The sequence below is a fragment of the Parambassis ranga genome, chromosome 21 (genome assembly GCF_900634625.1).
Source record: "Parambassis ranga chromosome 21, fParRan2.1, whole genome shotgun sequence".
NCBI lineage: Eukaryota > Metazoa > Chordata > Actinopteri > Ambassidae > Parambassis > Parambassis ranga.
This window is the reverse complement of record NC_041041.1, coordinates 16428054-16442773: the sequence shown is the minus strand read 5'-3', so window position 1 is coordinate 16442773 and position 14720 is coordinate 16428054. Positions and strand designations below refer to the sequence as shown.

General features: G+C 42.3%; 1 protein-coding gene across 2 annotated transcripts; it reads right to left on the bottom strand.

The window, feature by feature from the left end:
• Positions 1 to 352: 352 nt before the first annotated feature.
• Positions 353 to 13900, bottom strand: LOC114426459 (signal transducer and activator of transcription 1-alpha/beta-like). Of its 2 annotated transcripts, none has more exons than XM_028393880.1 (24): positions 13769 to 13900; positions 13228 to 13355; positions 12724 to 12868; positions 12522 to 12617; positions 4539 to 4616; positions 4374 to 4452; positions 4211 to 4299; positions 3948 to 4099; positions 3659 to 3820; positions 3475 to 3567; positions 3282 to 3341; positions 3150 to 3179; positions 2969 to 3059; positions 2828 to 2869; positions 2555 to 2638; positions 2360 to 2461; positions 2114 to 2276; positions 2002 to 2042; positions 1847 to 1923; positions 1630 to 1760; positions 1363 to 1539; positions 1166 to 1226; positions 1003 to 1072; positions 353 to 838 (listed from the first exon to the last, which is right to left on the bottom strand). In XM_028393880.1, exons 2-24 carry the CDS (start codon positions 13353 to 13355, stop codon positions 713 to 715), a joined length of 2277 nt encoding a protein of 758 aa, XP_028249681.1. In that variant the 5' UTR covers positions 13769 to 13900; the 3' UTR covers positions 353 to 712. The 2 variants fall into 2 exon arrangements, with proteins under 2 accessions (XP_028249681.1, XP_028249682.1); XM_028393881.1 differs by having other exon boundaries at positions 4211 to 4296.
• Positions 13901 to 14720: the final 820 nt, after the last annotated feature.

The following is a 14720-nucleotide window of genomic DNA, read 5'->3' as shown; positions in this document are numbered from 1 at the left end:
TCTAAACTGTAAATTCTACCATGTCCAGCAGCCTGCAGTGTTAAAACAAGATCCAACATGACAAGGTTTCCATCAGAAACCTGCCATCCAGGAATGGCAGATCCACTTATTATCATCAAAGGTGAGCATGTATCGGAGAAGATAAACTGAGGGAAGTAAATGGGGTGCTGTCAATATACATCTTGGATTCAATGCCGAAACTTTCCATTAATGTCAGGAATGTTGCTTCAAAATTCACTCGGAATAACATAATAACTTAAAAACCTTTCGTTTTTGTGGTTGCAAATACTGCCATCTAGTGATGGTTTTCCAAACTCGGTGCAGTGTGTAATTATTATGAATACATTGTCAGTTTTGTTTTGATAAACTTTATTGACATTTTAACCCAGACAGTGTTCTTAATGTCATTTTTCTTTACGTTTTTATCAGTTGCAAAAAATAATAAAATACACTTATACGATACATGCTGCGCTCAAATATAATCACATATAATTTTATTTTTTTTAAAAAAAACAGTACAACACAAGGCACCACATTATCACAACCATTTATTACTGAACGTTGGTTGTGTTGTGCAGTGTGTGCCTTATGACAAAGTTCCAGTGCTCATTCAAACACACATACTTATTTTGGTATGATGTACAATTGTCACCAGCTGCTTTCTAGCACCAGCACCAAAAGCAAAATGTCTGACTCGTGGATCCAGCTCTTTTTAGAAGGAGTTAGGATAATCAGCATAGCTGCCCTGAAGTGACAGAGGATTGAGAAAATGGCCCTGTGTACATGTTGGCCTGGAGAAATCAGCGAACAGCTCATCCAACAATTGCTGTAAGTCAGTCTGCAGTGAAAGAAAAAGCAGAGACGTTACTGTTCATCAGCAAACCAGATGTTCTCATTCTCAAATGATGTCATCACAGCTGCACAAATGAACGTCTTTTGGCTAACAATATAAAATAGATGCTGCTTTAGGGAGCTGCAGGGAAATTAATACTTCAAACTCACATCTGTCTCCACGTCAGTGTCAACCTCCATCGACTGCTCCCTGGGTGGAGACGGAGGTGGTATAGGATATCTAAAAGTAAAAAATGACACGCCACAATGAGAACTGGAACAACACGGGTGATGGTCAGACATTTGTGGAAGCATTCTTGTTCATCACTCTTACACTGACACAGAAACCAGTTTCCTGTTGACGTATCCATTTATGTCCACTGTAGATGACATTTCTGCATGAACAGAGAACATGACAGCGACTTCTAGTAAGCTGCATAATGACATCATCATTAACTTTATCAATCATTAACAAATGTTTTGGAATAATTACATGTGTTGAATAGAGTGGTTCCGATTCTCAGACCCTACCAGATAATTTGTAGTAGCGTCCGAAAGCTACATCTTTGGGGATGTCAGGGTAAAGGTACAGCAAAGGTTTCCTGGTCTTGCCATGGGCTGTCAGACTGTAGTGGTAAATTATCTGTGGCAGAGAAATTCCCTGCAACTCTTTCTTGGTGTAGGGCTCCACTGCACGGATATGAGTGTCTGTGGGGGAACCACGTACACACCAAAATGTGAGTCAACAAATACAAGAAATGCTGGTTATTTTGTAGACACACATGGACAGAAACATACTTTGGTCAACCCAGCTAAAGGTGATGGCACCGTATTTAATGCTTTCACTAAATCGGATCAGAAAGGTCCCGGCCGGCTTTTTCTCCAGCAGGAGGCGTGTTCTTTCCTTGCTCACGAACCCCATGATGAATCTGACACCCACATACAGAGAATGACAGAGCTCAGTGGGAGGTATAGTGATTAAATCCAGATCCTGAGATGATTCAGAATGTCTTACCCGTCCCGCCAAATATCCACCATGTGCTTTTTGATCAGGTCCAAGATCCCATCAATCCACATCCAGGCACTTTCATTCTGGTATACAGAAAGAAAAGGTCAACATGTGAAGGACACAAACGCAGCAAACGTCATGACCAGAATCTTTTGACTCACCTTAGAGAACCTGCTCCACTGCACATGATCATCTGGATCATCTGTAAAAAAACAACAGGTTACATAAAATGAATGAATCAAAACCTTGTCCTTCAAAGATCCACTGACTCACCGCTCCTTCCTTCTGAAGCACAATTACCCACTATTTTGTCTCTGAGCATGGAGAGCTGGTTTTCATCCAACTCTCTTTGGCCAACAGATAGAAACTGCCAGCTCAGAGCCTTAGACAGCTGCTGCCAGGGGAGCGGAGGCGGGTTGGAAAACAGCGACAGGTTCTATGGAGCACAGAGTCTGGCTACAGCTTAATCTGCAGACTGTCATGACTGATGATCATATTCATTTGCTGTGGTGTCTTTACCCAAGGTTCCATGGTGGACTGCATGTTCCACCACATGATGGAGGCCCAGGCGCTGGACGCCTGATTAGTACTGGAGATGACAAGCACAGGCAGGGAGCTGGCCTGGACAAACATGGCAGAAGAACACCATGACCTCAGCATTAAAGGACTCATACGTTTGCTCTGCAGTGAAGTTGTCTGTGACTCGTTTCTCACCTCGATGTTACACCTTTGTCCAGCGTACTGAAACACTATGACAAACTTTATGATATGGAGTTCTTCAGTGACTACCAGACGATTCTGAAGGAAGAAAAACAACACATTCCAGCACTGATAATACTACAAACCATCAAGAAGTGCAACAGTGTCTGGCTGGAATCAGAATTCTGAGGCAATGGGAAGCAGCTGCACTTAGGTGGCTGCAGTCGCACTAGCTGCATTTATGCACTGTGGATGCAGTAGATGTTAGTTTCTACTGAACTTTCTTACCTCACACTGTCCTTTTGATCTTGATTTCTTTTCCTTCAGTGACTGAGAAAAAACAATTTTGGCATCAGAATCTGTATGTGTCTTGGTCAATCACATCATTTTTTTAGATCTCTCTTGTTTGAAAAGCTCATGGTTCCATACCATGTGTCCAAATTCTGCCATCAACCCTCCACCTGGAGTGTCCACATCCAACACCTTGCTGTCATCACTGTTGAAATCAAAGCGGCGGAACCTGCCACAAACAACAAGTGTGGATTAATGTTAATTCTGATTTCGATGAAAACAATTTAGCGGTTAACGTTGCAGATTTTAGTTCCCTCACCCGCTGGCTGTCTTAACTTCTTCAACATCCCTTATTTAGACAAAGAAGAACATTTATTAGATAAAATCTATGAAAATTATTACAAATTAATCATTAATGACATGTCACTGATTCAGTGTTTCTTTAACTTACTTGTCAAAAATAGGCTTGACTTTGAGCTGATACTTAAATTCAGGGAGGTTTGCTAAGAACCTGGAAAGAGGGGAAACAGATACTAACAACCAAAGAACACAAATTACAGCATCTGTTCTTCTTCTAAACATTTAGAGTATTAAGTAATACGTAATAATATTCTAATATAAAATAATTTTCTGTGCAGGCTTACCTCACTGTCACTTTGAACTGCACTTCTGTCTTGAGTATCAGAGGCCTGTGTTGTGATTTGTGCATGACAGGTTGCTTCTCCACCACAAGAGCACTGCAATGCAAGAAACATATCAACAGTACGTGTTTCAGTCTGAGTGTGCAACATGTGCCACGTGTATCAGAGTCCTGATGACACATCTTACTTTGTGACAAGTTTCATTAACAAGGACAATGCAAATTTCTCTGTTTCTCCCATTGAAGCAGCCAGGCCGGAGGCACAGGTGCTGCTGTACTTGCTGTTCTGCTCCTGCAGCTTCTGCAGCTCTCCGTGCACTCCAAGCAACACTTCAGCAACAGTGGTAAACCTGCACAGAGGACACACAGTGCTCAGTACAAAAGCTACTAATGTTTTTTGTGTATATATATATATATATATAAGTTTCTACCTAAACTACAATTGTGAAAATCCAGGGCAGTGCTAACAGTGCTTACCACTTCTCTAGGTGGTCTAGACTGGTGTCAACTGGGCTGCCTATACAGGCCATCTGCTGCCTGTGCTTCCACTGAGGCAGCTCCACATCAGTGAGAGTCACCACGATCTGCTCTGCCTGCTTTAGGATGTTAACAATCTGCTCAAGCACAGTCTGCAATAAAAAAAACACAAATGATAACAAAATGTGTATAATATAAAACAAAGATGTGTTCAGGAGACAGAGCTTTATTTGTGAGTGGGGTTTTTAATGCATCTGCAGTACCTGTGTTGTTTGTGTGATGAAGACTAACCGCTTCAGAACTTCCTCTTCAACAACAGGGTTGGACTGGGCCAATCCATTGTGCTGCTCTACTGAAAAGGACAAATGAAGCACATGTAAAGCACACGTTGATGCTGATCCTTCCACCGGTTTCTGACTGCTGTACCTTTGCTCTGCCAGGTCTTCTGTACAAAGTCCAGCTTTTCATTTAAACCCTCCAATTGTTTAATTTCCTTCTTCACCTCCTGCATCAGATTTCATCTATTTAGACACTATGTTTTTACTCAGGATGGATAAAAAAGGTAACAGGATAATATAAAGGTTTGTTTACCGAAGTCTGCCGTGTCAGTTCATTGACTGTGTTGTGCAAGTCTCTCTGGTTTTGGTCCAAGCCTGGAGTACCACAACGCTAACACAAACAAAAGGACATTTTGTTAGCATAACTTCACCTGTAAATGACCGTAAACAGTCTGTATTTTGGTCAGTAAAATAATTGTAGTGTCATGGGGATACAGTGCCACCTTGTGGCGGAGTTCGCATTATAAATAGCATTTGTTTCCTTTCCCCAGTGCATTTTTATGGTTTCTCCTGCACGGAAAGCTTTGAGCAGAGGAAAAGGACGAGCAATCTGAATTCTGACGTAGAGTTCTTGTTTAAGCTAGCGCCCTTTGGAAGCGGGATGAGGTAACTTTAAACATTTGATTGTTTATGTTTGTGTACAACAGGAGTTTGGCGTATCTGTGTGTATTGTGTTGTTTATTTTGTATTTGTGTGAAACTGTAGCATAGTTTGTTATATTTCTGCAGTTTTCACGGTGCTTATGGTGCTGTTAGTGCTAATGGCGGCTGTAGTACTTTCACGGAGCCGCGCCAATAAACTCCATACACCCTTCGAGGCTGCGTCTCGTTCTTCAAGTCCAAGGGGACCGCTACAGTGAAAACTCTCCGGTGAATCCCCATGAAGGCTCTTCGCTTCATATTCCCAGCCATCCGTGAGGGACTGCTATCACCGCCCAACGCCACGCACGTCAGCTCCGGGTCTCCTAACTATCACTGCAAGTACACTGACGTGAGTTAAATGAAGTCACATGGTCGGAGAGAGCCTATAAAGTGCTGAGAAACAGAATACAAAATAATAATAATAGCAAATGTATGTAAATACAATTGTGGTTCCATAAGTGGCATAATTCAGGTTTCTGTTAATAGATTAAGGTGTGAGGTGATGTAACAATTGATGTACAGCACCAACTTCTGATACTGTTTTTTGCAATTAACCCTTTGATTGCATAACTTGTAAGGTCTGATAAATAGCATTTTTCAGAGAACTGAAATCTTAAATTCAGACATAACACAATCATAGGTGAGACTCGACTTAAAACAGTAACTTGAAAATGTCACACCCAGTTAAAGAAACAGATAACCCAACTGACAGAACAGTTAGATCCAGTTCTCGAGAGAGAACCCTAACAGAAAAGGGCCACGAAGTGCACGATCAAAACATCAAAAAACATAAGAAGAACTTCAGCCAGAGCTATGACTCGTGGAAAGAAGATGCAAGAGAAACAAGGTCCAAATTGAAAACCCTCTGCTCAAGAGATGATCTCAATAAGCTACAAAATAACATCAAAACAAAACATGAGTCAGTAAGCCTGCAGTATGAAGCAATTTTACGCAACTGTGCTACCACACCAGAGATTGTAAAGAAAGTGGATGCTTGTGTTACACTCACTGAAGAGATTGGGGATCTCATAAAGAAACGGCTGGAGACAGTTTGTGAAGATTACAATGACCAGCTTGAAAAGGAAAGAGTGAGAGCAATATTAAACGAAGATGAATACGGCTCTGTCTTTGGTCACACAAAGACTGAAACTGTGCTCTCAGAAGCATCACAAAAATCAAGTAACCCCTCAGGTGTCTCCAGTAAACGGGCTGATGCTCAAGCAGAACTTGCAGCCAAGTTAAGGCAATCAAAGGCCTTACAAGAAATTCATGCTCAACAAGCACATGTCCATCAATTGGAAGCTGAATGGAAACTTAAACAGGCAAAAATGGAAGCAGAAATGAGTCTCCAGCTGGAGCAAGAGAAAACAAAACTGCAGCAGTTACAAGTAAAAGGAGAAGTTGATGTAGCAGCAGCTCGCGTTAGAGCATATGAAAGCTTTGGAAGCTCTGAGAGCTCAGAAGAAGAGCTGGATAATGACAATAACTTTGCCTTCCAAGCTGCTGTGCCTAAAGTCCATTTAAATCCAGATGCTGCATCCTTCCAGCCTCAGAGAGCAACCTCTGAAATAATTTCAACTCAAGAATCCTCCAGTCTGGCTCAAGCAATTGCCAGCTCATTAACAATGAGCCGCTTACCTGTCCCGGAACCAACTATCTTTAGTGGTGACCCCTTAAAATTCTTGGATTGGAAAATGTCATTCATGACTCTCATTGACAACAAACCCCTTCCAGTAGGTGAAAAAATGTTTTATCTAAAAAATTACCTTGCTGGGGAGGCTCGAAAGGCAGTTGAAGGTTTCTTTTACAGAGACTCTGAAAATGCATATCAAGGAGCATGGAAGCTTCTACAAGAGAGATACGGAAATCCATTTATTATTCAGAAAGCCTTCCGTGATAAGCTCATGCGATGGCCTAAATTCAGCACAAGCGAACCTTTAGCACTTAGAGAGTTTGCAGATTTCCTCCAAGGCTGTGCTGAAGCAATCCCACATGTTAAAGGACTAGCCATCCTCAATGATTGTGAGGAAAATCATAAGCTGCTCAAAAAATTACCAGAGTGGATTGTGCACAAGTGGAGTCGTATTGTTGTAGAGGAACTTGACACATCAGGAAACTATCTAGATCTTACACGCTTCACTGAATTCCTGAATAAAGAAGCACGGATCGCTTGCAATCCTGTTGCATCGCCACTCATGATAAACTCCAAGAATCCAGATGAAAGGCTGCCAAGACGAGCCAGAGCATTTAACACAAACATAAACATGAAAAGTCACATTCAAGAGAGACAAGAAACACTAAGTAACAAACCAAGGCTACCATGTTGTGTCTGCAAAGATGAAAATCATAACATTGCAAAATGCCCCACCTTTGCAACAAAGTCAATTGAGGACAAAAGAACTTTCATCCGTGAAAATCACCTGTGCTTTGGATGTTTAAAGAAAGGACATACAAGTAAAGACTGCAAAAGGAGACATACATGCAGTACTTGCAGCCGTCGACATCCAACCTGTCTGCATGAAGAAGGAAAACATAGGTCTGCAGAAGCAACAAATGATTCTGCTTCCACAGAACAACATACAAACCAGGAAACGCACAAGGTCACATCCCAACACAACATGTCTTTGCTACTTCAAGTATTGTTCCAGTCTTTGTTTCTTCAGTCAAAGAGCCAGACAGAGAAGTACTCACCTATGCAATACTTGACACACAGAGTGACTCAACATTTGTCCTAGATGATGTAGTCAGCAAACTGAATGTAGATGCACGATCAGTAAAGGTAAAACTTAGCACTATGACAGCAATGGACACAATTATAACCAGCAAAAATGTCCACGGCTTACAAGTTAGAGGACTTAAATCTGACAAGCACATTCAGTTACAACACACTTACACTCGTGATTTCATCCCTGTTGACAAGTCGTATATTCCCACCAAACAAACAGCGTCACAATGGCCTCACCTGAGACACTTGGCAGACAAATTGCCCCCCCTTCAAGACTGTGATGTTGGGCTCTTAATTGGATATGATTGTCCATCAGCGCTCGCTCCTCTTGAAGTCGTTTTAGGTGGAACAAATGAACCATTTGCACAGCGGTCAGAGCTTGGATGGAGTATAATCGGCTCCTCCAATCCCCACCTGGACAGGCAGGGAAACCAGAGTTTTGTGCATCGCATCACAGCCAAAGAAATGTCACAACCCACAGCTTCTGATATTCTAAAGGCTTTAGAATCAGATTTCATTGAAAAAATGTATGAAGATAAACACGTGTCCCAAGAAAAAGTTCACTTCATACAGTTCCTTAGTGACAACATCACACAGAAAGACAGTGGCCACCTTGAGATGCCCCTTCCTTTTAAGAGCAATAAGCCACCTGAACTACCAAACAACAAGAGGCTAGCCACATTTCGCCTTCAGTGCCTCAAAAGGAAATTAAAGGCCAACAAACAATATCACGATCAGTACAAAACCTTTATGGAAGAAATAATCAGTAAAGGTGATGCAGAGTTAGCACCTGCAACACGAGAAGATGAGACTGAGTGGTATCTACCCCACCATGGTGTTTACCACCCTAGAAAGCCAGATAAGTTGAGAGTGGTATTCGACTGCTCAGCCAGGTTTCATGGGGTTTCCCTCAATGACACTCTACTAACTGGACCTGACTTGATTAATCCTTTAGTAGGAGTGCTTTGTCGGTTCAGAAAGGAGGCTGTAGCCATCACATGCGACATTGAAAGGATGTTTCACCAGTTCTTTGTCTCCTCTGAGTCCAGGAACTATCTGAAATTCCTCTGGTGGGAAGGAGGAGAGCTGGAAAGGGAACCACAAGAATACAGAATGGCTGTTCACCTCTTTGGAGCTGCCTCATCTCCAGGGTGTGCTAACTTTGGCTTGAAGCACCTGGCACGGCAACAGAGAAATGACTTTCCATTAGCCTCAACCTTCATAGAGAAAAACTTTTATGTTGATGACGGGTTGGCCAGTGTTTCAACTGTGGAAGATGCTAAAACCCTAATCAGAGAGTCACAGGAGGTCTGCGTCTTCATAAGTTTAACTCAAACCAAGAAGCAGCTCTTGACTGCATAGACTCCTCAGAAAGAGCTACCACCACTGAACCTCAAGAACTAGATCTTTCCCCTGCCGAACGAGTACTTGGCATCCAGTGGTCAACAAAGAATGACACCTTCAGCTTTAATATCAGTTTACAGAACCAGCCTTCAACACGCCGTGGTGCCTTGTTTGTCATTGCTTCTGTGTACGATCCACTTGGTTTCATCGCTCCATTCATCCTAAGTGGAAAGTGCATACTTCAAGAACTGTGTCACAGAAACATTGAGTGGGATGATTCTCTTCCTGAGGACTTAAAGCCACAGTGGGAGGAGTGGATAAACGGTCTCCACAAGCTGAAAGAGGTCATGATTCCAAGATGTTACCACCCACATGACTTTCAGAACATTGTCAGAACAGAGTTGCATCATTTTTCTGATGCTAGCAACATAGGGTATGGTGCATGTTCGTACCTTAGGTACATTAACAGCGACAATGAAGTCCACTGTAGCCTTGTAATGGCCAAAGCACGAGTCGTTCCTTTAAAAATCATTAGCATTCCAAGACTAGAGCTTGCTGCAGCAGTGGTGTCTGCAAAAGTCAGTGTCATGCTAAAAGGTGAACTTGACATTAAAATTGACCAAGAGTTTTTCTGGACGGACTCACAAGTAGTGCTAGGCTACATAAAAAATGAGGCACGAAGATTTCACACATTCGTTGCAAACCGTGTTCAGCTGATAAGAGATAACACAGATCCATCTCAATGGTATTATGTAGAGACATCAGAGAACCCAGCTGATCACGCATCCAGAGGTCTTAATGCTTCGCACATTTGCACAACAAACTGGTTGTCAGGACCCAGATTTCTTTGGGAGACAGAACTACGTCACACACCCAGCTCCACCACAGAGCTACTTGTTGGTGATCCAGAAGTGAAGACAATCCAGACATTTGCAGTAAAGACCAAAACCTATAAAGACATCCTCGAACGTCTGGATCAGTTTTCCTCATGGACAACACTTATTAAAGTGGTTGCAAGAATTAAAAGGTTAGGATCCAGACAAAGGCAACACAGTGAACATGTGACTGTAGAGGAGCGTGAAAGAGCTGCCGATGAGGTAATTCGTCTTGTTCAGCAGGAAGCTTTTCACCATGAGATTAAAACTCTTGAGAGTGGAAAGAATCTTTCAAGCTCAAGCTCGCTCTTCCCCCTCGATCCTGTGTGGACTGAAGGACTCCTTCGTGTTGGTGGAAGATTAAAGCATTCATCCCTCAGTCGAGAGTTTAAACATCCTGTCATTCTTCCGAAAAACAGTAATATCACTAGGTTGATTTTGTCACACTATCATGCAAAGATTTGTCATCAAGGCAGAAGCCAAACTCATATGGAGATAAGAGCTAATGGATTTTGGATCATCAGCGCCAGCAAGCTGGTTGCTAAGCTGATATACAACTGTGTTCAATGCAGAAAACTTCGTCGTCCCACAGAGAAGCAGAAAATGGCTGAACTGCCAAAGGTGCGAGTTGAAGCTTCAGCTCCCTTCACTTATAGCGGCATGGACTGTTTTGGCCCATTTCTTGTAAAGAAAGCTCGTAAAGAGTACAAAAGATATGGCTTGATTTTCACATGTCTCTGTTCTCGGGCAGTCCACATTGAAATGGTTGAAGATCTGTCTACAGACTCATTTATCAACGCGTTGAGATGCTTCATTAGTCTCAGAGGTGCTGTCAGACAGCTGCACTGTGATCAGGGGACAAATTTTGTAGGAGCTAGGAATGAATTCAAGGAAGCTTTGAAGCAGTGTGATACAAAAATGTTAGAGATTTTCTTGTCCGAAAGGCAGTGTGAATTTATCTTTAATGCCCCTTCTGCAAGCCATGCAGGCGGAGTCTGGGAACGCCAGATCAGAAATGTGCTAAATGCTACACTTGCACAATGTTCAGGTTGTCTAGATGATTCTTCCCTCAGAACACTGTTCTATGAAGCTATGGCTGTTGTAAACAGCAGACCATTAACAGTGGATTCAATCAATGATCCAAACGCACTCGAACCTTTAACCCCGAATCATCTCATCATGATGAAGTCTAAGGTTGCCCTCCCACCTCCTGGAGTGTTCATAAAGGAAGATTTGTATGCTGCAAAGAGGTGGTGAAGAGTGCAGTACATGATTGAACAGTTCTGGAGTCGATGGAAGAAAGAGTATCTTCTGAACATTTCCACAAGACAGAAATGGCACCGCTCACAGCGCAATGTCAAAGTGAATGACATTGTTATTATAAAGGACGACAACCTTCCAAGAAATCAGTGGCAGTTGGGGAGAGTTGTTGAAGCTGTCCAAGATAGTGATGGTTTAGTCCGCAGAGTCAGAGTGCAGGTTGGAGTGCGGAATTTCCAGAACAAACAAAAAAACCCCTCCACACTCACAATAATTGAGAGACCTATTCAGAAATTGGTGCTCCTTCTTGAGAGTTAATTACACCAGGTGATGTATTTATATATGTGATTAGTATGTATGATATGCATGTTTACACTCTTGTTTGGTAACCCACATAAAGGTGTATCAAGAAATCCTGTATTGTTCACTCACTGTTTATATGCTTCAGTTCGTTTATTGTAGCAGGATTTGGTGGGAGTGTAAATGACCGTAAACAGTCTGTATTTTGGTCAGTAAAATAATTGTAGTATCATGGGGATACAGTGCCACCTTGTGGCGGAGTTCGCATTATAAATAGCGTTTGTTTCCTTTCCCCAGTGCATTTTTATGGTTTCTCCTGCACGGAAAGCTTTGAGCAGAGGAAAAGGACGAGCAATCTGAATTCTGACGTAGAGTTCTTGTTTAAGCTAGCGCCCTTTGGAAGCGGGATGAGGTAACTTTAAACATTTGATTGTTTATGTCTGTGTACAACGGGAGTTTGGCGTATCTGTGTGTATTGTGTTGTTTATTTTGTATTTGTGTGAAACTGTAGCATAGTTTGTTTTATTTCTGCAGTTTTCACGGTGCTTATGGTGCTGTTAGTGCTAATGGCGGCTGTAGTACTTTCACGGAGCCACGCCAATAAACTCCATACACCCGTCGAGGCTGCGTCTCATTCTTCAAGTCCAAGGGGACCACTACATCACCTTTTAAAGGTAGGGTAGGAGATCTCATTCTGATGCAATTTTTGTTAAATTAGTGTAACTTCTCTTTACAATCCGATAGCAACCAATTAGTTTGGCAGTTTCACTTTAAAACGAAGAATATGAATCATCTGTGGAAGCTAGAAAACACTAAAAACATCAGCCAATCCTACGAGGCGCCCCTGCGCAGAGTATTCGCTGGTTGTCAATCTCTTCCTGTTCTGCGCGCACCAGAGAGGTACGTGCATGATGGCCGATTGGGAGGCGTGGCTTCAGGGTGAGCTCCGAGAGAACAGGGCGTGTGTTTACTTTCAAAATCTGGCTGACTCTCACTGAGTTTTCAAAATCTCCTACCCTACCTTTAAGGTCTTATAGTTCTTTAAAACCTCTTTTGTTTCACGTTCTGACTATTTCCAAGTTTCATCTCACCTGGACCTCCGTGACTGAAGCAAGAATATTCTTTTCCTCCTTCAAACATTCAGAGAGAAGTATGGCCAGATTTTGTGGCTGATATTGGAAGTTTTCCTACGCAAAAACCAAAAAAAAAATATCCAATTACTAAGTACAATTATTCTTAAAAAAAGATAAAGAAGGAATTTGTGAGACTGTTGTAACTTAAAATCTGCCCTACCACCAGGTAGTCTTTCATCCCTGAAAAATCCGGTCCCTGCAAAATGTTGTTCTCCTGGACAGACCGGTTCCACTGTTCTTCCAAGCACAACAGGAAAGCGTGGAAACAAGTCTTTGCTTTGTTTTCATCCACAGCAGCAGAATGCCTAACACACAGAGAAACAGAGAAAACACATGTAGTTTCAGTGCTGAACGAGGGCACACTGAAAAAAAGCATCTTTAAAACTGAGATTTAAGACGTTCAATAAGAAAAGCCTGTCACAGGTCAGTTAAGACCTCTTGACATGTGGTCAAGTTCCCTAATAGTGAGGTAAAAACACCATTATGGAGAAAATGTATGTATGTTGTGGTATTGTAAAGAAGATCAGAGTATTCTTGGCTGTTCCTCCTGTCAGTACACAATGAACAGGGAGACAAAACAAAGCAGTCAGCAAAAGACTGATTAATATCATCGAGCATGTGTTCTCTCTAACGGAGCCTGCTCATCCATCCAGGCCCTTCTTACCAGTCCTGGCTCTCAATCCACATGCAGAGATGGTGGCGGATCTCTCTGGGGAATTTCTTCTCGTACAGCTGCCTCACTCTGCTCTGCAGCGCCGAGTCCAGCCTCAGCAGCTCCTGCCACTGCGCCATCTGCAGGCAGAAGAGCAGAATGTCATGTGAGGCAATGGCGTCCTGTGATTGTAACGTCGCAGTGATGTGATGAGCAGTAACAGCTACCAGACATCCACTCAGTGTAACTGTAAGTCGCAGCAGACGTTTGCTGTGCAACCGAATTATTATGTTTCTTATAGCGCAATCAGACGTGACGTCATGAGCCTAAGAAATATTGAATCATTGCTTTCTTTCCTCTACATGTCTGATTTAAGGACACTGGACTCTAATCAAAATGGGCAAAATTACGTCATATGTAATATTTCACCTGCCTACCCCGAATAAGTCCACAAAATGGTGTTCTACTGTTACCGTAAGCATAAAGACAACTTACACTCTTACTTAAAGGTAGTTTTTCGTATCGCCTTCGTACCAACAATAGCATGACTTACCCCGTGGCAGTCTTTGTTTGCTGTTTATCAATAAGTTCAGCAACAGAACTGCCAGAAACGAAAGTACAGTCTGACGGCGTGCGGGGGGAGGAGCGCTGCTTTTATCCACCGGGCGTTCCCACTCACCACGTGATTCACCAGAAACGGCCCAAGAAGCGGCGTCAAGGCACCTCGTGAGAACAGACACTTCACTTCCGCTTTCAAAATACTAACAGCAAGTTCATAAACTCCATAAACAAAGCAGGAAGAAGACACAGCCTGTGTTAGTATTTGAGTTTGTGTATGTCACTAGTCAACATTAACCCACAATAGATCTGTAGCCAGACCTCTGCTGCTGTCAAGTACACTACTGTTCACTTCCAAGAGCAACAGAGACACACAGAGACATAGCTGGAGCTTTTTCAACCCACTGGAGATCACTCTGAGGCCTGAAAGCCAGAGAGGATGAGACAGAAACAGAGAGAGCCTGCACTTATTAAGTGAATTATATGCTGTCATAATGTTCTTAATGCCTTAGCAATGTGCAAGTGGTAACTTTTGTAGTAACGTGAGTTCAGTTCAGTTCAAACTGCAAAAATGTTTTACCATTTCAGAATGTAAATGATTAAAAACTAGTATGCCTTAGATGTCTCTGTGTTAGAGAAGTATTAAAGTTACAGCCCTTCAATCAAGACAGGCCAATGAGCCAGTGCATCAGTAGTTAGTGTAGCAGTATCAGAATAACAGTGTTTGTTTTTTTGTATTTCTGCCGTTTAAGTTATGTGATCTCTGATTTCTTTTTGGATCATGTGCCAGATGTCCGCAAGAAAGTCAGTAAACACAAACGTGTGTAATAACAGCAGAGCACGTCATGATAAAAAGTGACTTTAGAACGGAAGAGCTCTTTAACAGAAAATCTACACAAAGGACAAAGTGGAGTGATCCTGTTAACACTTCATTTTTATCTTTTCTT

What these genes read in the sequence shown, in the direction of transcription:
- LOC114426459 (XM_028393880.1), bottom strand. Translation starts at nt 13,355, where the DNA reads ATGGCGCAGTGGCAGGAGCTGCTGAGGCTGGACTCGGCGCTGCAGAGC. An exon ending in TTAATGAAACTTGTCACAAA is followed by an intron (nt 3,568 to 3,658) that starts GTAAGATGTGTC and finishes CTTGCATTGCAG; the next exon opens with TGCTCTTGTGGTGGAGAAGC. An exon ending in GTGGATATTTGGCGGGACGG is followed by an intron (nt 1,761 to 1,846) that starts GTAAGACATTCT and finishes TGTGGGTGTCAG; the next exon opens with ATTCATCATGGGGTTCGTGA.